The sequence below is a fragment of the Chaetura pelagica genome, unplaced genomic scaffold, assembly GCF_000747805.2.
Source record: "Chaetura pelagica isolate M959 unplaced genomic scaffold, ChaPel_1.0 scaffold358, whole genome shotgun sequence".
Classification (NCBI taxonomy): Eukaryota; Metazoa; Chordata; class Aves; order Apodiformes; family Apodidae; genus Chaetura; species Chaetura pelagica.
Genome location: NW_009954233.1, coordinates 1 through 25485, shown reverse-complemented (window position 1 = coordinate 25485; position 25485 = coordinate 1). Strand labels below are relative to the sequence as shown.

Genomic DNA, 25485 nt, shown 5'->3' with positions numbered 1-25485 from the left:
CAACATAAACATAAGCTTTGCTCTATAAGTGATACTGAAGTTTCTTTTTAAAACTCTCAGCCAACAATTTCTTCAGCATAATAATTTCCATGTTCTACTGAAATATGCTCTACCATTCCATCATTGAACAAGGAGCTCCAGTGAACTGAGACTTAATGTTGTGATAGGAATTACTGGTAGGTGCACTTTGATTTTTAAAAGTTGTAAAGCCAAAAGTGCACAACTACTAAGTAATCTTTCTAATGGTAACTTGTTATTTCTCTACACATTTCAACAACTGGCAGTGATTTAAAAAAGAAGCCAAATCACCTTCATTTTCTTGAAGGAGGTCCTCCTTGGTTGGAGAATCAACCAACAGTGCTTATTTTTAGAGAATACACAAGTAAACCAAAAAATGTTGCTATCACCAGTCTGGTTCCTGCTGCCATCAATCACCATGTGGGCAAACACTGGGAACAGTGCTGGCAGCTCTGCTGCAGGGGCAGGCACTGTGGGAACCCACAGCCAGGGGACTCCTCGGGCACTGCAGTTAAGTCTTTTGCTTCCAAACAGGTTTTCTCTCTCTCAACCTTCTAACAATTACTGTTCCACTCTACACTTGACAGACTCTGCTAATGATTTTGTATCATCCAACGCTTTGCCCAGCAGAGGAATTACTGAAGAAACACATGGGCCTGATCTCAGATAATATAATATTGTCAAAGTGATTCTAACTGTAAATTGTGTGATGTTAACAGACTTACAATGCAGAATAGAATTATTTTGTATGATGTAGGGATGCTTACAAGTTTAAACAGATGTTTGTATTAATTCTGCAGCCATTATTATAAAAGAATCTTTCAAGCAGGTAAATGCTAATAGAGTCCAAGTTTTAAAAGAAAGTGTCTTCCTTTTTTATTAGGCCATATTGTAACATCAAAAAAGTATTGTATAGTTCTAGTATAGAAATCCTTCTAGAATGGTTGGTTTTTTTTCTTTTACCAGACACAAATGTCTGCATCCTGATAGGGCAGAATCTTAAATGCAAGTGCCATAGGCTGTTTGTGGGCTAAAAACACATTTATGTGCATCAGTGTTCACAGGATGCAAATCTGAGCCACTAACAAATTTCACAAAGCAACAAGGTCATATAAAGAATTTGAAAAACCCTGATTATTACCTTAAGGTGCTAAACTATGAATCAGAAAATAAACACAAGGATTTAGAGAAGAGAACAGGACCTAATGCTCGCATTGAGAACCCGTGCCAGGGTCTGTGCTGATGCCCAGCTGCACAGAACACTGCACTGTGTCATAACCTCACTGAAAACCCTCGGACAGGTAACTGGTTCATCAAAGGACCCCAAAACTACTGTGGTTCTTCCTTGCCCTTGTAATTAAAAAGGAATAAATAGGAGTACGAACGCAGGGTAATGCATCATTTATAAATGATCTTGTTAATGCAGAAAACAAAACAAAACACGGCTTTGAAAACAAAATCTCCTGCTGTGGACCCCACAGTGTTTGATGGGAGCCCTTCAAAAGAGTTCATGGCTTAATGGAGGCTGTTTATGTGGGGACTTCGATGTGTACCTGCTGTCCCCTGTCACTCCCTGGAAACTTGGTGGCAGCTGTTGCAGCGTGAAGTTGTCTCTGAAGTGGCTCTCTGTCCTCATCTCCCCACCACAACAGAGTCAAACTATATTAGATCTCTTTATTTGTGCCTGAGGCATGTTTGGGAGCACAGCTGTGTCCACCCCCACTCTACCTTTAGTCTTTCAGCCCCCAGGCAGCAAATGTGAGACCAAAACTGTTCTGCCACTCTTCACTACATCTGCTGACAGTCCTGCAGCCTCGCTGCAGGCTGCCCAGGACCCAGGCCTCCACACTGAACAGATGTCAGCAACAACCTGCTAGCTCACACCTGTACAAGCTTCCCTAACCTCACGGATTGCTAGCTGAAAAATTTATGACTCAGAGGACTTCCAGCCACAATCAAAGCTTCCTGGCTCAACCACGTGTGGCCCTCAAGCTGGGCCACCCTTGGCATTATCTGGCAACATGGCAGAGGTGGGAGAGAAGTGAGGAAAGGAAGAAACGGCTCGCTCTGCTTTGATACTTCATGCCTAAACTTCAATTACTTGATCAAGGACTTGAATTCAGCAATTAGTTCTTCTACAAATGGCAACGACTAAGTTCTTAAAAAAAGAAAGATGACAAACCAAAACAATGTGCCTGCTATTTACTGTAGCAGTGCTTAAGAAGAGTGTGTGTGTGTCTCGCTGTACATACAGGTGACTGCTTATCTTGTCACCCCATCAGGGGTACAGCCTGGGATCTCTACCCAGCAAGTTAACAAACAGCAATAATTTTTTTTCACCAAGATATAAAATACTATGCCAGAAAGAAACTGCACTCCCACACTGTCAGGTCACACCTTAACAACCATTGGTTTGGATTTCATTCATCAGTACAAATTCTATTCCTTTTTTCAGTGGGACACTGACAATGTGAGCTTCCCATGGTTTTCATAAACCAAGATGTTGGACAGTGTCTCCCCGTCAAGTCCAGAGAAGATGCACACCTGACTTTCCAATGGCTCAGCAAAGCCTTCCCTGGCAGGCAAGGTTTGCAGTAACTGCAAACTTGATGTCTGCATCTGTCTTGATGGTCAGAAATACTCAAAGCAGGGCCTGACTGGCAATTTTATAGCTTGTTTAGACACCATTTCTTCTGTGTTGCTATTTCCATTGAATTTACCTGTTAAACTGCATTGTACTGTATATTTTGTATGTAGATTTGTTACTGTTAATTCTGCAATTGTTACTCTGCATCTTTCATGTAAAGAGTAAATGATGTGCTGACATGACAGCCAGCATTCTAACAGTAGTATTTGACTATGCCCCCTATCTCCAGTGTTGCATTTTGTCATTCTGCTTCTTCCAAAACTGTCCTTCTCTTAATGAAATCTCACCTTTTCTTCGTATAGAACAGAATGAAACTTCATACCAGGGAAATAATCTAAATATCACCTAACCTCTCATTCTCTCAAAAGTAACCCTCTCCCTTTACTCCCTCTAATTATTTAATGTCATCTTTCTGTTGTGTGTTGCAAAGAGTGTTCTTGCTGCTTTGTGGTACCAGAAAATTGATCTGTCACACCCATCTTGGGCTGGTCTGTTGAGAAAAAGGTTGCCATCTCATTTAGAGGACATTGTTCACTCCTATGTCTTTTCTGATGTGCCACAAGCAGGAGGTTGAATGGTCCCAGTAGATGTGAAATACCTTGATAAGTCAATTCCTGAGATAAATGCTAAGATTTAAAATAATACCTTCTGAAGGAATAACAATCAGAAATACACCATCTAGCTTCACTACCAAAGGTTCTAATACTGTGCTTCCCAGTCGTAGCAGAGGCCACTTTTCATGGGTCATGAGTGTACTAGAATTGTCTGAGAAAGAGGTTTCCTCACCTTTATTTTATTCTGGGCAGGCTGCTTTTGGCATGGAAGTACAGAGCTAAGTGAAGCAGTTTGCCTGCAAGTAATTCATGGTCACTTAAATTTTATGTGGTTTTAGTATTCTGATTGCCAGGCTCTTACAAAGAGCTGGTTATAGGCAAGATTTCGGTATTTGTTACAGACAGTTTGCACTGAATGAAGTGTGTGCTGCTTTTGTTTTCCAGCTGAACACACAGAGAAGACAGATCCTTTGCTCTGCTTTCAGAAGATCCAAGGTTCTGCAACATTTCTGGCGTGATGCATCTTTTCACACACTTTTTTTTCCCTCCATCACCTTATTTTTCCTGTTGTGCCATTCTTTGGGCTGCAGTGCTTTCTTAGTTGAGGTCAGAGAATTCCCAGTGTTTAGCTGCCCCATTCCCACCCACCAGAGCAGACACACACACCACACACAAACCTCATCTCCCTGCTGTGGTCGCATCAAAGAGACTCTGTCATACTGGCGTCGTAACAGCGCCCACAGCGCGTCCAGGCGACCCTGTGGCAACAGAGCAAAAAGACTTGGTCCAGCAAAAGCAGCTGAGCACACCAGGCTTGCTCTGCTACTGACCACGGAGATCCGTGGTGGAAATGAGCAGCAGTTCCTTAGAGGTGGAGAAGCCAAGTACACCCTCAGGCTGCATCCCCAGTGCAGTCCCAGCCACGGCACCGAGCAGCCTGCCTGAGACCCACCCCACCCTGCAGGAGTGTGTTTAGTGGCCAATATTTTGGGCTGAATGGCCACATGTCCAGCTGGGATTCCTCCCACATAAATGCATTTGTTTTTACAGCCTGTATACAGCAAGTTCGTAGTTCCCAGGAAGCCTGGGCCCTGCTAGGCACGAGGTGTAGAGCTGCTTGTGCTGCACAGTCGGTCCTGCCTGCAGGGAATGCAGGAGCTTTGCTGCCAGTGCCCAGGCTGCCCATGCAGAACGTGCACAGCAGCTCTGGTGCCTGGCAGAAGTGTCCTGCTCTGCATGGGTGGCTTGCAGGGTTTGCAGGCCTGGGTGGACAACCCTCTTCAGGACTACTGCTGGTTAGAAGTGAGCTGTGAGAACAGAATATCTGTACTCCCAGCGAGATGTCTGTATTCTCTGCTCTTACACATTTAAAGCAAGACATTTATGGACTCATTTTCAGTTTTTAAGAGGAGCTTGTTACAAGTATGCAAGCAACTCTAGGCTTTTACAGAAGAAAATGTCTGTATTTTATGCTGTTTATTAAGGTTTGCTCGTTTGTCAGATTTTTTGCATTATACCATTTTAAATATTTTTGCTTTGCTTGGTTGGTAATGAGTATGTGTGTTAAAAACTTAGCAACAAACTTTGTAGCTTCAGGCTTAACTAGATATACATTGAGATAGAACAAATGCCAATAAAGCCCCCAAAGATATTAGTACTCTTACTGTAGGATATGTGCCCTTTTTGGGGAAAGAAATACAGTGTGGCAGTAATTAAGAAGTACTGGGTGTAGGGCTAAGAACTGTTCCTGCTGTTCACCCTCAGTAGGTGTGAACAGTACCTTACACCTGAAAGGGAGTACTTAAAAACCAATGTACATTTCAGCATGCCTAGGTCTGGTAAAGCAGACAAAATCCAATTGTCTTGTACTGAAGACTAAAAAGATTACCTTAATTGGTGTGTACCACTTCTCCTGAATGGCTGGTGAGGTAGGCTTTGGTTTAGGTGGTTTGGGGTGGAAAGGTTCTTCTGGTTCTTCTGGGAGTTTCACCACAGCATTTTTTGCTTTTTCTAATCTTGCCCCTTCTTCAGTTGATCCTTTATCACCCCAGCGAACCTAAGAAGAGCCAGAGATGTAAATGCAGAGGACAAAGAAACTGTTGCAAATAACACAAGTAGCTGAAAAAATGTTAAATTTCGAAGAGGTTCTGAAAAAACAAGAAGGGGGGCACTGAGGAAAATGCTCCATCTTAATTTTTTATGACAAACATTGTTAGTTAAATACATTTGTAAATATGAGCCTCTTACTAGCAAAATGTGTTAGTTAAATACATTTGTAAATATGAGCCTTTTGTTAGCAAAACATCAAGAGAAACACTGCAAGAAAATTCTACTGTGCATCACACATGACTTTCTCAATCATGTCATCATACAGCCTGTTCAGGAGGGCCTGATACACCTAAACCCAGGAAATTAAATCCCGACATTAGATCATGGGTAACTGTGACATGCTGCTGAGTCATGAAAGTGTTACTGCAAAATAGCCAAGTATTACTGCAGGACTCCACCAACACACTTGTTTGGTTTTTTTCAGGGACCTCCTGACTGGAGATGCCAGGCATGAAAAGAGAAGAATCCAAGTAAGAAAAAATCAGAGAAGACTGACCTTCCACCCTGAAGGAAAGAATGAAGAGCATGACTGCTTGGTAGTTAGTTACATGTCAGTTCTGTCTTGCTGCCTTCCAGTGCAAGTACTTGAAAAGCAGGCAGAAAGACAGTGGAATGCAACAACTCTCACTGCAAAGGGGCACAAAATCCTTTTGCTTACCAGGAAAAAAACATGGCTCTGCTCTTCCTTCTGCTCCCTGGAGGGAGAAGACAGCTCCAGGTCTGGCTAGGGACACTATAATGTGCCAGGATAACTATGCCATAGGATGGGAGAAGGAAACACCATCGTTTCTTAGGAGGGGGATTGTTTTGAGTCCTGTCTCTGCAATGTTGGAATGGGCTTTCATGGCCAAGTAGGCCCTGCTGAGTCATTAAAATGCATCTGTATCTTTCAGTGTGATCCATGGTACTTTTATGGTGTTTTTTATGAGGTTATTAGAATGTATTTTAAACACTGTTAAAACCATTTAGAGATAGAGGGTGGATTCTTTCCTGGTAAAATTACCTTCTTCAGATTAAAGCAACTTCACCCAGAAGAAACAAGAATTTCTGGAGTCTTAGAATGCAGCTCTGACATAAAACCTTACTGCCTGTAAAGGATGAGGTCTAAAAATGACATCATAAAACTTCAAAGCAATGCTAAAAGACAGATATAGGAAGAGTGAACAACACTGGGTAAATTGTTCTGGACTGTTGCAGAGGCTGATGGGGAAGGCAGGAGTGAATGTGTTGCTGCCCCGAAAGAGAATACAGTAAGTGAAGCAGGACAAGAGCAGCAAGTGGAAGTTACTGGTTCTTTCTTTCCTTTTCTCAATGCTGCTGGAAAAATCAAGCTGCCAGAAGAGTGGCAGAAGAATAGAGCACAGTGGAGCAATAAAACATTGACAGCTGCACGACCCCTCGAACTGAAAACAGGGAAGAAATGTACACCACATGTAAGTGGTGGGTAAGGAGTAACCTCTCTTTCATCTGCTCACCTTTATCATCTTGTTACAATGTGTGTAACCAACCCCCAAATTGGTTAGTACTCTAAGGTCTCAGAGAAGGACAGAGAGACAACTCTCAGAGCAAGATGCCTTTCAAATGCCTGGGATTGTGCTGTCAGCAGGTTTACATCTTTAGCCCTTAGTACTGCATAAAATTTCTAGCACAGATGAAAATTTTTTCTAACCTAATGATTACTTGCTGCGTTCTTCTTTCAAGAGGAAATACTGTATTTTTGCCATGTTATGAACATGCATTTCTTTATTGCACTGATGTTACTTGTGTTTATGAGGTATCTATTGGTTTGCTATCTTATTGAGCAAGATCTCATTCATTGAGCGAGATTCTCATTCTCAAAGTAATGATTTGAACCCTGAAACTCCTCCTGGCTCCCATTAGAAATCCAGGCTTGTAATTCTCTATGTTAGAATGTATTTTCTAGTTAGTTTCTGAAAAGCACAGCACCAAATCTTTTTCTAAACTCTGATGCACTTCTCAATCAGCAATTCCAAACTGCAGAAGGAAACACACACAAGCAACATAGCTTTAAACTTGCATGTTCTGCTCTGTTCAGAAAGAACTCAAGCAAAGCTGATTTTTAAGCCAGTACCTTTAAAGTTTCATCAAGACACATCAATATGGCCTAGGTGGGACATCTCAGACAGAGACAATTTCCTTGACTGAAGTTGAAAACTGCAGAGAACTGCTTTGCAGATCCCATAAAGGCTGACTTGAGTATAAAACCTGACATAAGGAGGTGCCCATAAGGATGCACATTTTTCATTCTGTTTTATTTAACATGGTGCTATCGTGTCTCTTCAAAGACAGGCACTGTTGTTGCTGTGAGTTCCTTTGGGATCAAGCCTCTCCTTAGCATCACCATTGTCAGTGCATTTGGCTGGCCTACAGTTGGAGGACTTATGTTTCACTGTAATTTCTTCCAAAACATTCAGAAAAGGTTCTCACTCTCTCATTAGCTTGATGGAAAGGGCATGTCTTCAGACAGCTATTTAAAGTCCCAGTCAAATGGAACCACTGAAAGCTGTTCTTTCATAGACAAGGTCAAAATTGTTCAATACAGTAAAAAATTTTTACAAGGCTTGTGTCACTGGGAAGGAAGTGCACGTTATGCCCTGGTATTTTCAGTACACTTTAAAAGTCTTTGTTTGCACCCTTTTCAGCCTCAGAGACCTTGTGTTTCAGTGACCTGAAATCTCCACACCCTACTGACCTCCATCCTTTTAATTCCTCCAACTCCTCGGCCACCATAGTAGGAAGCATCCACTGTGGGCCATTTCTTGGTAGGCAAGGGGTCTAGTTCTTCTTCCTGTCAATAAATTGAAATAACATTTTCTTTAGAAAGATACTTTTCACACACACACACAGTGTCTTTTTTAGTATATTTAGCACTAGAGTTCACAGAGTTTTCCCATGTTAGGTGTGAAGGATCAGATGTTTAAGTTCCCCAAGTGTTAGCAAATTTCCAAACAGGATCTGGTCATGTTAGGAAATATTGTTTTATGTTTTGCATGGGAAAAAGCATCAGTGGTGACCATTAGGAAAGTCCAAATGAGGAATCTACCTGTGCATTCTACTGACAATCTATTTGTTTGCCTTGTCCTTTTCCTTTTCACTAATAAAAAAGAAGAAAAACAGACATAATAAAAGGATTTGCACTGGCTTCTACAGAAGATGCAACATCTGCCAAGAGCCATCAGCCCTGTTCCTCTGGATCCAGCAGCTGGTGTTCAGCAGCTCTGCAGATAAAGGTTACCCAGCCAAGGGGCAGTGTCCTGAGCCAGCCTGTGTCTTAACTGGCTGGTGGCTGCCTCAGCTCAGCACAGCATGCCTGACCATGAGCTCTCAGAGTACACCTGAGCATGCTCAAGCAATTGGCTACATCAAGACCAAGGGGCAAATAGTGAGGACACCAGCAGATCCTCTAGTGCATGATGGCCCAGAAGAGGGAGAGAAATTCCATTATAGGGGTTCTTTTTGACTGTTACACAAGAGCTTGGTCTTTTGGCTGCAGAATGGGAAGAATAATGTTCAATTATCTTGGGATAAAGCCCCTAAATATTTCTGTGGATTCAGGTTTAATTCGTGCCCCACGGATATGACTGAGACAGAACAGATATTTGGACTTGGGCCATCCTGCTCTCATCTTAAGGCTTCCCATGGGGCTTCTTGCTCAGCAGCTTGGACAAAGAGCCAGACTGGCAGAGCACAGGGAAGCAGAGAGGAGTGGGGTCATGTCACCAGAGTGACGAGCAGAGCACTGTGGTGCTGTACCTCTTTTGGAGCTGATGGAGGTGGAGGGGGATCTTTGATGACCTGAAAAAGACAAACATAGAAAAGCATAAGTGATTGAACTGACAGCATCCAAAAGCCAACAGATAATGTTTAAGAGTGAACTGTTTCTAGCTGAGTCCCCCACATCTGCTTGCAAATTGGCAACCACTGCTGCTAAGCCCCTTGGGTATTGATTATCAAGGCCTTCTGGAAATTAACACCACCCGTCCTAATAGAAAATAACATCAATTGACTGGCAGACACTCTTTAGGCAGACATGCCTGCCACTCTGCTTCCTGACCGGATAAAACTCAGTCACTCTAAGTAATAGCTACTGATTAAACCCTATGGAGTTAATTAGTAAACTCCCAAGGCCTACGAGAGGTCTTGCACAGTCCTGGGCCTGCTTCCTTGTGCCATGCTGCTGGATAATTCCTGGCCCAGTGACAAGTGTGAAATGCTTTTTGGTAGCTCAGGCTTCACCTCTAGACATCCAGATCATTTCTGCAGGTCTCACATTTCAGATCTAATAATTTAAGTATGTAGGTCCTTGACTGCTCAGCATGGACTGCCTGCAAGCAGGAGATACATTCACAAGGCTTCTGAAACTGTTCCTGGAGAGGGCTCACTCTTAGGAGAACACACTGACACCTATATTGAAACCTCTGCCTGCAGTTCCTTCCTGTTCCATTTCTCACATATATTGTGAGTCTTGGAGAGTTCCCAGGTACTGACAGGAATCCACTGAACTTGACAGGGAGGGGAAGAGGAAGGCAGCCACCCCTTTAAATGATTGAGATGCAAACTGAATGCACAACCGTTCTTCCTCAAGAAAAGCAGGTTTGGAAGTTAAAAAGAAGCACTTCGGTGATATCAAGTGATTTTTTTTTATGCTTGATTGTTGTCTAGAAATTACTAAAAAATACCCCATGAATATAAAGGAGTCTGTTTCTGCTATGCCTTAGTGTTACACAAGCATAACCAAAAGTGTCCACGATGAGAAACACCTAAATCTCTTCATACATGATTAAGTACCTTAATTGAAATATCGTATTCACTCCATGCTATTAGTTATAGTACTTTCATTTACTCTACCACTGCCTATAAATAATGTCACCTCACAGATGTATAGAATCATACACAGAAGAAACATTTTTCTGGACAAATACTCAAGGGTATTTCTTCTGGATTTACATTTCAAGTCACAGTGCTACCAAGATGTTTACTGGTTACTGCCTAAACAAGCTACGGGCTTTCACACTGGACACAGGAATTCTAACAAGTAAGAGAAGTTCTGGCACCCTTGGAAACATTTCTACACAGTGCTTCAGGTTGAAGATGCTGAATTGTTCATCAAGCAAGCTCAGAGTACTTCGAGTGGACTGGAAGGTCAGCTGTGGATTTTAACCAGACACCTTAGCTGCTATGATGTTGCTAGAAATGCCTTTTTAAAAAAATAATTCTGAATACCTTTTCTTCCCACCCATCAGGAATTTTCAGCATATTAACAAAAATCAATTATTTAATTAGTGAAACATTCCTGAGTGCCAGATTGGAATTACTGCCCTAACTTTACAAGAAATAACAACACAGAGGGATTGTGGGACAGATTCTGAGAGATATTTGGATGCTGGGCAAGATTTTCCAAAGCAGGAAGACATTTAACTCTTACTGAAAGCAATTAAAAAGGCTGGAAACGGTAAACCAGGACTTTCAATGTATTAGGGGTCACCTTATCTTATTTAATTCCCATTCTTATTTCCCTTTTGCCTGTTTCTAATGATTATCTCAAAAAATGTATTTTGTTGCCAAGACTGCAAGCTGCACAGGGGAAAAAAGGCCTAGCTAGGTTGCAGATTTATATAAATACATATTAAACAGTATTATCACTCCACTTTCTATAGCTCTGCTATTCTTAAGTCTTGCAATCTCTCCCAAGCAAAGACAACTTTGCACACTAAACTGCTTTGTGACACCTACCAAAGTTTGCTCAGGCACTGTGCCTGTTGGTATTTACTGAATCAAAATTTCTACCCCAGTGAACCAAGAAAAATGCTACTGGTTGGACCTCACTGGGCTTCAAAAGTCACAACTGAATGACAGCTCTTGTTTGACTTCCTGAGCAAAAGGATCTAAACCTACACCAGCTGCTAAACTCCCTGAAGTTACAGGGTAAACTTGATTTGAAGCTAACCAATACATTAATTAGCTGCTATTTCTAATAGCTTCAGAAAATGAATCTTGTTTTAAATGTGACTGTGGTGTGAGAAAATAGTCTGCTTTGAGTAGCAGATACTCACCCCTGCTGACAGAAGTGGAATGTAAATGCCTGTATCCTTATGTTTCCACAATCTCCTCACACACTCTCTCTCTCTCACACACACAAAGATTTTTCAGTCTTGTGTGATATTTCAACTGAAATCAGTAGAAAGGCATTTTGAGAAAGGATAAATCTGAGGGACCCTTGCAGCTTTGGCAGAAAACAATGCAAATGTAGCATGGAACTGCACATACTGAAGCTCAAATCTTGCAAGTCTTCTGTGTTTGATTCAGATTGCTTAAATATGGAATACTCTGAATAATGCTTCTGTCTTATTAATCCCATGTCGAGATGGTTTACATCCTAATTTCGTTGTGTTTTATTAGCATCATCAGCAGGCAAGGCTGCATCTCATTTATTTACTTGTGAAGAAGGAAGACTTGAGTTTGGAGGAGAGCCGATTTCTTCAGGAAAAAAAAAAAAAGAGTTGCTTCAGGCAACAGTCCTTTTGATCTGCTCATTAACACTTTTCAAATGTTCCCGTGATGTGGGCATTAGGAAATGTCAGCACCAGAGCCTGAAGCCAGCTTGATGCGATCATATGTTCTGATATTGAGGGAAGAGTGAAAGAACTGTCAACAGTGAACTGCCTTTAAAAAGAAGAGGTTGGGGGGGGGCAGAAGAAGAAAAAGGAGTCTCCCTACCCCAACCTGAAAGTGCACATGGACCTCACATAGCAAGGAATGCTGTCAAGACCAATTCCTAGCAAGGATGAGGTGGAGGACCTGAACCACCTGAAGCTCACCACGGCCTGCAGGCAGTGGGAATTTGTGCTCACGTGGCTCTGGATGCTTGTTCTGATGAGTCCAACACCCTTTGCCTCCCTCTTTTCTGTTTGATGCTGAAGTGTGGGATGCTTGCAAGGTTTGAGGGCTGCTGCTTTCTTCCCTGCCTCCTGTTCTTTGTCCCATGAAACCAGACAATCCACTCTGCCAGGGAGTCAGAGGAAGGGCAGAGCAGGTCCTGGCCCTACGATGCCTCATGTCAAGGACACTGGCACCAAAGCGAGACATGGCAGTAACATTTGACTTGAGAACTTGAGGTGCAGGAGAGAGGGCAAAGCATGGAAGCACACACTTTGATGTCTGAGGACATCAAAACAAAAAGAAAGGAAGAGGCAGTACAATGTTCAGTACAAAAGTACCTGGGTTTGGAACTCTATATTGTTGTAGCAAAGCCCTAAAATAATGTTTTCTTTTTAAAGAAACGAGCAATACCCATGAGAGGTGGGAGGAAACAACAGAGGGCACTAGCATTTAAAATGCCATGGTTTTATTGCTCCTGTAGAAGCCAGGCTGCTCCTTAGTAGTAACAATTTACAGCTTAAGACTAGAAGGAAGCAATTCCTCCTATATCCAGATGAGATGGTCAGGGTAAGGTTAAAGTAAACAGCAGAACAGACTTAAGCACAGGGTGCATCAGAACAGAGGGACATTTTCTCACAGCTCAGTGCAGCTCTCTGGAGATGTACCTCCTCCATACCAGACATCAGCCCAGACAGAACCCTGCCTTAATGCATCTTTGGCCTCCAAGGTAGTATCTTTGCTCTGCAATTCATTAGAAGAAGCATCTGCTTTAATTAATTGGGTCCTAGCTTAAGTGTCCCTCTACAGCTCTACACGATGTGTCGATGTACACCTGTAATGCCAACTGGATTCCTTCCACTTGTAAGAGGCACAGGCTGGTACAAATGGTATTTCAGTGTATTTTACAGGTATAGCTACCAAAAGGGATGGAAATCAATACTACAGAACTATACATTTGGCTTATTTTTAATGTAGGACTTGGATATAAAAAAATCCAGGACACATCTTACTGATTGTCATGACAGAGGTATCACTGGAAAGACAATTCCTGCTCTCAAGGGACTGAATCGTTTCACTGTAATGAAGAGAAAATGCATGGTAGATGAAGTTTTACTGTGCCATGCAAACTGACCCCTGGCAAGCACTGACTCCTGAGCACTGGCCAACGTGAAAAGCACTTGGATTTTTTAGCTGAGTTTTGTAAACCTGATGCTGGAAAAAAAAAAAAATCATCCACTTGGAAAATTATTAAAATGCATGTGCAATCCATTACACTTCCAACAGCAAAAGGCTGTTTCTGGGCTGAGATAAAGACGTGGGGATTATGTTCTGACAGTCGTGCTCAGCTGGTGACAAAAAGCAGAGTGTTAGTGAAGTAACTCATTCTGAGGGCTTCAACAAACTAAAGGAATGTTAGGTTTCCTGCTATCAGTCAACAGAAGAGGAAGTGTGTTTGTCTTGATGAAAACCAAGTAAACCTTGAGAAGTCAGGAAGAGAACAAAAGACAAGCAGCTGCTTTCAGAAAAGCAGCTCTTGGGAAGGGATGTGATGATCCCTCTCAACTACTATGAACAAGCAGTGAAACAACTCACTCCAAAGTGTGGCCATTCGGAGCTGACAGGAGACACTGAAAAAAAGTTACCTGCCTCCATTTAAGGGTTTAAATTATATTTTACATGCATATTTTAAAAATAATTAGACTTTGAAACACAAGATTGTTCCTTTTTACCAGCACCTCCCTCTCACCCTGCCCCAGATGACAGACCTATGTGAAATGCCTGGCCAAAGCTGCTTTCTACAGAAAGAAAGTGTAGAAACTAAGAAGTACGAAGATGGTCTATGAATCAAGGTTAACCAATTATTTGAAAATAAGAAAATAAGAAGCTTTCTTGTTGGTGCGTTCGAATTTTTCCTTTCCACAGGAAGGTTTATGACATAAAGTTGAAGCAAATGACTAATGGACAACTGCCCTGGATTTCTGATGGGCCTGTACTGTGGAGAAGGAGACACGAGGGAATCTGTTTATGAGAGAAGAGCTCACAGTTCTTATCTCAGAAACCCCTGTCCTAGGATAGTCAGGGGCCTGACAAGACTACACCAAAACGTTTGATTTTGTGGGCTTTGGCATGGCCAGGTGAGAAGGCTAGTTTTTCTGCTGTAGGTTCTGCTGTAGGGAACCTGCCCCAGGTTCCACAAGACCAGAAATAGAGTAACAGCCTGGAAGCAATCTCTGCTTCCCAGGTTCTCAGCACTGTTGTTAATTGGATGAATAATAAACTTCACCAATTAAAAAACCCCAACACACAAGAAGCTGGAAGGAGAGTTAGTGAAACAGCATTGCTGCCTGCTGTTAGAAGGATGAAGAGTGTACTCAGATGAAAAGAGATGCATCGTGTGCAAGGGATTATTAAGACAATAAGGGATTTCCAACCTGAGAACCCATAATGGATTACAAACACACATTTCAGTAATACTACTTTTAAAATTATCCTTGATTTCAGGATAACATCTGCAGACCATTATAGCCAACAACTTTCAAATCATAGAGAAAAATGCTATTCTCAAAGATTTCACAGAAATGTGAGACATGCTCACTCAGTAGAAAGGCAGTGAGCAGCACACCAGCCTGCTGGTGCTGGTTCCTGTCTGTGCCAGTTCCCAAGAGCCAGCAGCACAGCTAGGAGTGCAGGCCACAGCGTTGAAGCTGGTCCCTTACCTACTTCCTACAGTATCTGTTTCCCAACATGGTATGAGTTCTGATCATGAGTCACATACCCAGTCACTTTTTCTCAGTCTTTACTCACCACTTTGCAGCAGAGGGGCCAGAACCACCAGAGCAGACCAAGTGCTGCCAAGAGTAAAAGCACAAGCACAGCAATGAGAGCTGCTACTCCACTGGACTGTGAAGACAGCAGAAATACAGTGTCAGTATATGTTGCAAAGAACTGTTGCCTGGTTTTTCCACTAACCCCAAAACAGCTTCCTACTGACTTGATGCAAATCCCAGACAAACTGTTCCCACAAACTGAATCCCATTCTTGCCAATGGAGAAGTTCCCCACAAAGGATCAAGAAGGGTGTCTTAGCCAAATTCCTACTTGGCACAAGTTTAGTGCCACCTTCTGTTCTAAGTGTCCTCAGTTCCATGAGTTAGGTAGAAGGTAAGCTAGGATGCTTTACCAGGAGCTGCTGTCAGAATTAATCATGTATCAACACTAAAGAGGGAGGAGGTGATCAGATGCCAATTCATGTAGGTGCTTTTTATTATTCCACTTGGTGTTCTGTGCTGCTTTGCTGGTTTAGGACAACATTGAGAAAAATGCAAGTGGCCTTATGAAAACAGAATTTATTCAGACTTCAGCTGGGGCAAAAGGAAAGGAGGAACACTCAGGGAATCCCAGATGCTGGAGTACAGCATGAATAATTCTCTCCAAGTAAGAAAAGTTGTACTGGAGATACACCATAGCAAATGGCAGGTGAAACGCAGCTTTATCCCAAGTACATGTGGGTGCAGTGAGGCATAGGCAGTTAGGGGAACCACCTAAGATGCACGCCTCAGTGCCTAGATGCAACATTTTTGTTTGTTTGTTTCCACTGCAGCAACCTGTGCTTGCTAGGGGAGGCTGTAACTTGTAACTCTCCTATGCTAACTAGCCGTCAGCTGCTCAGCGCTCAGAATTAGTGGAACAAGTCTAGCAGTGACCCATTTCTTGCAGTTGCCCATCTGCTACTATGGAAACAGCAGTTCTCCTTGTGTGGAGCTGTCTTTGCTGCAACATGTATGAAAGGCAAAAAAAAAAAAAAAAAGGATGATCAGAAGTGTCAGTTTTTCCTGTCAATGCACATCTGTACTGATTCTGTTTCCTGTTAGTGAAAACTTCTGACCACAGAGAAGCGCTGTTAGAGCACAGCAGAGCTGAGACAGCTGCACCCAGCCTTTTGGTATGATCTGCTTAGCATCCATGCTGTGTTTTTACCTACCCATGCAATCTTGGCAATCTTTAAGGGGGCACAGGGACAGGCTTGACACGCTCTGCTTTCTCTGAAAGGATGAAGAGCAAGAGAACAGGAGCCTGCTGGTAGTGTCCAGCATCCTCCTGGGACTGTGCTGACCTTGCACTGTCTCACCAAGAGACACTGCTGCAACGTGCTTTGGTGTAAGACACAAATGCCTCTGAATGTTACACAGGCCCTGCAACAGAGCAGTGTGATTTGGGGAGCACATGTTGCCTCAGCTCTCCATTCATTCAGGCTTTCTTCCTGAAACTCAAAGGTGTAACTGAGATGACTGCTTCTCCAGCTACCCAAGTGTTTTGGTTTTAAATGAATAACAGGAATGTCATGTTTTTCTCTTTTAGGTTCATTACCTAGGAGCAGTAAAAATGCTGCAGGAAAAATACATGCTGAGGAGCAGAAGGTGCTGTTCTGTGTGCTTCTGTGCCTGATAGGAAAGCTGCACCAGTGTCACACTTTACATCACACAAATTTAAAGAAACGCACTATCCGTAGGCACCACATTTTCAAAACCTCCCTCCCTACCACAGTGATCTAACCACAAAAAATTTAACTGTCCTGCCTATGTCATTGTTGCATTAAGGGGCAAAATCTATTTGGCAGAAAACTTAACCCCCTTGTGTTCCAGCTTGCCCTCAGATGTCAGAGGGGCTGTGGGTGGCTGGGCTGAGATTCCGAGTGATTCCCAGTTGGGTGTTAATGGTCTGTTCACACAGAAGGGCTCTCCCCATTCTGGATGCACCAACACTGCACTGTCCATCCCGGGAATTCTGACGACCACGCTCAGGAATTTGGTCATGCTCAAGAACTCTCACAGCCAGATTAATGAACAGTGTCATCGATTGAAGCAACAGATACACAAGTGCTTGTGGATGATACATTCACTGTCTGCAAAGCATGTGCAGATTGATCAACATGGCTGGGTTACACACACTGGAACTGAAATGACTCTGTAGAGACTCCTGTGTTTGCTGGGGATGTCCCAGTGTTCTGATCTTACCCAAAGGCAGCCCAGCAGCTGCTCCCAGAGGTCAGGGGGATGGGATATGTATGTACATACTAAGAAATCCTGTATCATTAAATTATGTATATTCTGTATGCGTCTGCACAGGTTAGTTAGGTAGGTTTGTGCATTCTAAACATCTAATGGGACTTGCCGTGCACTGAGATTCTCTGCACTGAGAGGTGATGATGGTAAAACTCAGAGAAACTGAATGTCAGGATTTTGCAGTGAATGATGTTACCCATTTACTTACACACTCTGAAGCGGTGATTGTTAATGTGCTGGACATGAAAGATTGCCCTTCATTCAAGCTCACCAAAACTTCCAGAGTTCTGGAAAGAAAGGAGGGGAAAAAAGTTGTCATCCATAACACAGTCCATCAAAGTGCCCAAGTGTGCTGCTGAGGTGCTTGTATGTATGGACCGTTCAGTAGAGAATGTTCCCAGAGTGGAACACAGGAGCTGCACTGGTGTCACAAGTGACCTCACAGAAACTATCAAGATGACTTTGAGTTATCATTGCTAGAAAACTCAGATGATTTTTAAGTGATCAAGATACAGGGCTGGACCTTGTGGCTTTGAGAAACCAAGTTTTGGTCGTTTCAGACTGAGCTTTCTTTTCCTGAGCTGCTTAAAATGAACAACAGAGTCTCCTGTGGGGACTGTGCTGATGACTGGAAATAATTTTAGGCTTCTTGATAGGGAAGTGATGTGAGTAGAGAATATCCCTTCTCTAGCCCACGTAGCATCAAATACTCCCTAAAGTTTTACACAAAAAATAAAGTTTGACTGTAAAAATAACATGGTTTTGTCTGTTTCATAAACATCTCTTTAGTCATATGCAGACATTATGGATAAAAAAATGTCGGATAATTATAAATGGTCAAGACTTTCTATAAATAGTCCATAAACACTGCACACAAATAGTATGTGGTTTACATTTTACAAATTAACCCTAGAAGAAAACAACACATGGTGAATGTTAAACATAAGAAGACACTTCAGCTTCTCTGGCTTGGATTCCCAAGATGCAGACAGTTTATGCTATGCACAGATGTAATTAAATAAAAATATAGATATCTATGAACTAAACTAAAATTATTAATCATTTATACCATTCTTATATGTCATGAATTTTTATTCTGGCACAAATGCTTTAGTCAATATGGAGTTCAAAGCTATTTTAACTAATTTGGCTAATTTCTTCTCCAGTTTTAGTAAAAATTAAGTAAGTAATTTCCACTAAAGTAATTTTTAAATGGTCTGTGTTATGAATAATTGATCTAACAAAAAGAATAACTCTAATTTACTTCTAATTATTACTGGAATAAGTGATTCAGAACTGATAAAAATAAAAAATTAATTCCCTTCCAACGCATAAATAAAGCCAACTCTACCAAAACTTTTGCTAGTGATGAATTTTTTACATGTGATACTTATTTTTTTTCCAATGTTTTGCCTTACAACTTTAATGAGAAATGCTGTGGGAAATTTCAGCATGATGATTCTGCTTGAGTTTGACTGGCAAAACAGTCCTATTGACTGCAGTGTGAGAGGATTTCATGCTGTGGCTTTTCTTGATCAGAGGAGGACTTAATTGTGCTGTTGAAACAGAGCCCAAATCCTGACAGGTGTCCCTGAAGAAATTTGTGTGTTTAAATTCTTAAACCTTTTCGAGATCTGCGAATCACAAACACATCAGATTTCTGTCCAAGTCACGAACCTTCAGCCCAGTTACACTAGAGTCACTCTTTCTGGTCCTGAGGCTGGACCTTTTGCACCCTGGTCATACACTATGACATACAGGTGTAACTGACTCATACAATGTCTCAGGTTGGAGGGGAATAACTGAATTCAGCCCATAAATACTGAAGAACCCACAGCACACAGAAGTCTTTTTGGATGGCAACTTTTCAGTTAAGCACAAAGAGGAAAGATGAATCTCTCCAATGGTTTCTACCACTAGCCTTGTCTTTTTAAAGCCTGACATGGAGAAACAAGCCACAGACTCCACACCAAGTTTTGAACTTGGCTACACCCAAGGAAGGGCATTCATTGTGGTCATGTTTCCTCAACATAAAAGCTCTTCAGCCTCTCCACTTTTTCTGAACTTTCCTAAGCAATGGTGGGTGCCTTGTCATTGACTGATGCCATAATTGGGATTATATTGCTTGGTTCAACACAGTAAGAACCCTTCCAGCTGCTCTAAATCCAAATGTATCACACCAAGTGATGCTGTTTTTTAAATTAACCTATCATATTCTTTAAGAATGAAGATCCTTATGTACTTTCTGCATTGACTTCTGATCATATTTTAACTCTAAATACATTGTAGGTTTTCCTCAGCTCTTTTCAAAGAGCTTCTTTTTTATGTTAGGTTGGGAACCATTTCTGTAGTCTCTTGTTGGGAGAAACATCCACCGAGATAAAAAATCATTCTGCCTATGCACTAGTGAAGAACTGCTGGATTTGGCCAGAACATCTGACTCCAGCTGCTGCCAGCTACTGGAGTCGAATTTCCAGATGCTTGCTCCTTCCCCATTTCAGTTTGGTTTGGTTTTAAAAAGTGATTGTGAATCCTAGATTTCCTAGGCGTTTGGTTTTTTTCTGCTGTCTAATCAACTCCCTTTGCTGCCTGGCAATCTCATCCTCACTCCTGACCTGTGTGAGTTCTTGTCAGTCAGGAATATTTTCTAACAGGATTTCACAACGGTTTTTATCCTCCGGCAGTTTGTTGATTTGCATGACATGCTACTACCAGTCCCAAACCTACATGGTTGAAAAGGAAGATGCATCAGTGGCTGACGACTGCTGCCAGCACTAGCTGTCTGACGTGTCACGGACGCAGGCTCTCCTGGTTTTCAGCTGAGCAACTAGGAAACAAACACGTTTGAAACTTCAGAAGAAAAGCACTGCTGAGCCACGTTCTCGCTATACTAGCAGCACCTCTAACTGCTACTTGTGTTTCATGTCCTGGATAAGAAAGCCTACACAAAAAAGCTGCTACGTCCACTAAAACAATAATATGAATTATTTCATACAGGTCATAAAAGTAGGCCTCCACATATTCATGAGGTCTTTAGGAAACAAATCACTTCATTTGTAGCAATGCTTCCTATACTCACAACCTCCCCACACCCTGACACGTTGGTCAGCAACAATCTAGGTGTGTGCATCATGGCTTTTCCTGAAGGTGGGTATTTGAACTCACTAAAATACTGCATTTCACACTGTTTCAGTGTCTGAAAGACAGCATATCAGGAATTCCTGGACTTGTGAGGTAGGTGTTTGGCTTTCTTGGCTTCCATAGAAAAAGTCCAGCCTTTGTGACCTAACAGTTGATCCTGTTAAACTTCTCACTCCATTTGTCTCTTGCGCATTAAAGCTTGAAGCACAAGTCACCCTTTTTTATTTCTATCTTCCCTGAGGCTGAACTGTGCTGCCAGTGAGGTCCACAGATCTGATCCTCGTGCACAGCAAAGCCTCTGTACACCACTGCAGCAAAGCAGAAGGCCCAGAAAAGGGCACCCATAGCATGAGTCTCAATGAGAACTCGGCCCACAGCTCCCCCACTCCCATTGCTGGTGGGTTTCAAGTCCCTGCTGCCATGTGCCACCCCAACCTTGAGCTGTCAGATGGTCTGACAGATATCCCAAGCAACAGGCTCACTGAACACATCAGCTATCAGCACAGATCCAGTGCAGTAGGAACAACTGGTTTCTCTATCAGCTTCTATTCTGATACACAGCTGCAGGGATGAGCCATCTGACATTTCATAGGAGCTGATCATACTCGCTCAGTTCTAGAAGCCACAGAGTGAACTCATACAGATAATTACCTCATCTTCAAAAGGATGAACCTGTCAACATATAAAGGCACTTCTTTCCTGAAATTGTCATGTCTGTGGGGTATAAGAAATGATTTTCCATTTCTCTAGCATCCACTTGTTTGATGGGCTGTGTGCACTTCTGATTCATATAAACACTACCCCTTCAAATTTGGAGTTCCAAAAACTAGATGCCCTATTTCTTCTACTCACTCATCCACAAACATCCAAGAGAAAGATGTATACAGAAGCACATCTAGTGTTTACTAGTGACTGTCCACATGTGAAGCTTTTAGTTCAGCAGCTGCATAAACTGCTGCTCTGGTTTGGTGGGTTTTTTGGTAGTGGGAAGGGCCCCAGGGGTGGCTCCTGTAAGAAGCTGAGAAGCTGCCCCTGCTCCAAACCAGCCAAGGAGCCATCAGAGGGACAACAGATGAACCTCTGCCATGAACATATGAGAGAACTGATACAACACCTGAGCAGAGAAAAAGGAGGGAGAAGAGCTGTGCTGGAGGAGAGAGCAGTGCTGGGGAAGGAGAGTGGTGCTGGTTGGTGAGGAAGAAGAGGAAGAAGGTGCCTGAGCAGAAGTTTCCCTGCAGCCCATGGTGAGATGGCAGCTGTGCCCCTGCATCCATGGAGGAACGTGGTGGAGCAGCTCCCAGCGGACTGCACCTGGTGGGAAGGACTCATGGAGGAGAGGTTTGTGGAAGAGTCTGCCATGGGAGGGACCCCATGGGGAAGCAGAGAATACTGTAAGGAATCCTTCTTCCTGAGGAGGAAGGAGCAGCAGGACCCATCAGCCTGTGAACTGACTCTAAACCCCATCCCCATGCCCCTGTGCTGGGGGGAAGGAGGGAGAGAAACCAGGAACAAAGGGATTTGGGCAGGAAGAAGGGAGGGGGGGTTACACATGCAAGCCCTGCTGTGTGTGTGTCTGTGTCCTGGGGGTGTGTGATTAGTGTGACATCAAATTATTACTTTTCCCCAGGTTGAGTCTGTTTTGCCCAGGACCTCAATCAGTGAAGATCCTTGTCCTTGTCTGGACCCAGGAGCTTTGTCCTCCTGATCCCAGAGTGTGTGTGTGGGGGGAGTTGAGTGAGCAGCCATGGGGCTGGTCCTTTGTTGTCATGTTGGGCCCAAAACCCATGACAACTGCAAATATTTTGAAAACAAAATTACATTCAGCAGTGCTTCTGTGTATTAGGCACCTTCATTTCCCACTGGTGACTGTCAGTATTTCGTGAGTGTCAGGCTCCATCAGCACAGCTCAAATAAGCTAAGGGCTGAACCAGCCTATGTCACCAGGGAACATCTCTAAATCTGTGGGCTTCTGCTGATACTTTTTGCTTGTAGACTGGAGAAGTACAATGTAAAGGGTTACCAGACATCTGATTTTTCAATACAGGTTTAGCTCACAAGGGAAGGAGCTGTGAACATTTTGGTCAGATGGTCGTAAGACCATACCTGCAGTCTCCTTGGTGGAGGTGATCAGAAATGCCTCAAAAACGTCTCCACAGGCACTAAAAGTGCCTGTTTTTTTCAAGTCTGTATGGCCAGACCTCCCAGCAATTATTTATGTGTTTGACGTTACTATACTCATAGTATCCTAATTGCTTTCCAAAGATTGAAGGAAAATGGTGTGTCCTGCTGAGGTATGTAGAGAGAGCAAGACAAGAGAAGGCGTCTGTGTCCCACCCTAGCAGCCAAGGAAAGGCAGTGCTGATGTGAAGGCCCATGTGTGAGCCTGCACTGCCCTTGATTCCCACCCAAACAGCACAGCTAAACACACAAGGACAGGCTGCCCCCAAAGTAAAACACACCTCTTGACATGACCCTATTCTTGCAAGGAAGGGTTAGCTTGGTACTAGTTTCATACCAGCACAGGGCAGCCTTTCAAAACAGGGCAGCATTTCAAAACCAAGTGCTGAGCTCCTGAAAGCTGCTGCAGGACAGACTTAATCTCCTCAGATCAACCCTGGGTAAAACCCAGAAAGAATCAGGAAGTGTAAATGTTGATGTTACTGTAGCAACTCAGGAAAACATCCTCCAACACCAAGCTCAACCCCCCACCTGTGCTGTGTGACACGTTCTGCTGGGTCAGGGTGTGGGTTTCCAGCAGTGCCCACAGGAAGGGGAAGCAGCCCCATCAATCCTGGAGGTCCATCCAGACACCCAGCCCTTCTTGCAGTCACAACCAAGAACACAAGCTTGGCAAACTCGGCTGGAGGAAGGAGCCTCCAGGGAAAGGCAAGTGCAGCCCTTCACACTGCTCCTCGAAACCAGCAGTGCTGGAATCCCTCATCTCCTCAATGCTTTTAGTCAGGATGCTCATTCCTATCAACATTTCTGACACAGCACTTGAGTAAACTGGAACCAAAGAGATGGCAAATGAGCTAATAGGCATGTGTAATTAACATGCTGTGCAGACGTTCACAAACTATTGCTTTTTATGTACTACAGGTCTCATGTCCAATTTTCCAGTGGTCCATACTTTTAAAGCTATTTCATTGGAAAAACTGCTTTTACTTTATAGTTCACAGTCCTTGCTCAGTGTGGAAGGGCTTTTCCTACATTTTGCCTGTAAAGTATCACTTTTTGGATGGAAATCAAACCTGGAAAACTTAAGTCTGAAAACAGCTTTTTAAAAATCCTGTTATTTATGATCAAGGTTAAGCCACAAGACTCTGGCAACTTTAAACTGCATCAAGTCACAGCCCCACTGGCCATTCTAAGAAATAAATGACAAAAAAAAAAGAAAAGTAACTTGAGAAGACACAACAATGGCAATTGTTTCTTTATGTCCACTGCTGTTTTATTGTTACAGAAGCGGAATGTGGCCCAATGCCATATGGCACAACAGCTCTGGTCTAAAGCATTTCATGCCCTGTGAAATACAGCTGACGTTTCAATCCACAGTAACCTATTTGCAAAGTGTTCATTTGCTCCTTCCTTTATAAGTATCCAATAAAAGACTGCCATTTTATGACCCATTAAAAAAGATGAAAAAAAAAAAATTAAATAAAATGGTGAAAGACATTTTCTGGAAGTAATAAATAATTTACCTCCAATTTTCATGCACTGAAAATTAAACCGGCAACTGCGCAAAAAGTTATTAAAATGATGGTGACAAAGGTGTTTTAGAATGGAGTGTTAGCATTAAAATAGCTAAAATGCTGTAGTAGCAAGGGAAAAAATAGACTTTAAAGGGTGCTTTCCCTTAAAAAAAACAAACCTACACATTTCTATGAATTCATATATAGCTTTATTACACAGTTAATACTGGTAAACCAGTAGTTAGTGTGTGTGTGTGGTCTAAGTGTGTCTGTATTTGCATATGCATTTCTGTGTATTTGCATACATACATATGTATACAGAACTCACTGGAAAATCAGTAACAGTGGTCAGAGCAAGGTTTGGTGGAACTCCTGATTTAAGTCTAATTTTTTGCATGCATATCACTATACCCTTGTGTCATTTACCATCACAACAGTCTGGCAGCTTTATTTTGAGGGTCACCTGAAGGATGGGGAAACTGGAATTACACTGTGTCTGGCAATGGCATGTTCAGGTTTTTAACACGGGTGTATAATCACCACTGGTCACAGCTGGAGCAAGTAACAAGGTGTCATTCAGCACAAGCATTTCGTGTTTCAGAGCCTGAAGGGAAATCCCCACTGCCAAACACTACTGACCTCACCTCAGGAGGCAGAATGAAATGTTCAGTGTGAGGTGAGGCAGCCCCTGTTGTGCCACCCCTTGTTTTCTGCCTGAAGACTGAGAAGCAGGGGTAGCAGCACACATGGAGTGACAACTAATGCCCTAGGGAAACAGTTTTAGGATTCTTGAGGAATACCTGATAGTGTCTCAAGGGGGGTCAGCCCCCATCTCACCATATGGACACAGGGGCTTTATTTGTCCAACTCGACTTTGGAATCATTGGCCATGATTTGCTGGGGGTGTAACTAGTATTTACCCACACAACCTGACCAGCCAAAGCAAATCCTCTGTCCTCAGTTAAAAAACACTCTGGGACCAGAAATCTCACTCTGCACCTACAGACACATGCCTGCAGCAGCAGGAGGCAACATAAAGCCACAGAGGAAGGCATTGGAGGCCTATGCTTTTGGTTTTGTTGCTCTTCCTAGACCAAAAGCCCCAGCTGTATAAGGACACAGCAAGTTCCCTCACAGCAGGGTTACAAACCTTGCCTGCCAAATATTAGTGCAGTTCCACTGTGCCAAGGGTCAGCTATGCCTGCGAAGCACAGGAAACACTTGACTCAAGTTGATGGGAATTGTACTGGGGACAGTTATTAACCTGCAGTTACAATAAGAGGTCAGCACTGGTCTCCCACCAACCACACAGGCATAAAAAGGCATATTCCATTACTTCCCTGAGGATAGCAACACCTGCAC

The 25485-nt window shown here is 42.8% G+C and overlaps 1 protein-coding gene across 1 annotated transcript; it reads right to left on the bottom strand.

Annotated features, from left to right (window-relative positions):
* Positions 1-3134: 3134 nt before the first annotated feature.
* On the bottom strand, positions 3135-17577 carry ANTXR2 (anthrax toxin receptor 2; the record flags this gene model as incomplete). The annotated part of the gene is made up of 7 exons (XM_010003631.1): positions 3135-3155; positions 3897-3977; positions 5108-5275; positions 8042-8137; positions 9103-9144; positions 15034-15129; positions 17499-17577. Coding segments are annotated over 7 exons (583 nt in total), but the record flags the coding sequence as incomplete, so codon positions are not given.
* Between the last annotated feature and the right edge of the window lie 7908 nt (positions 17578-25485).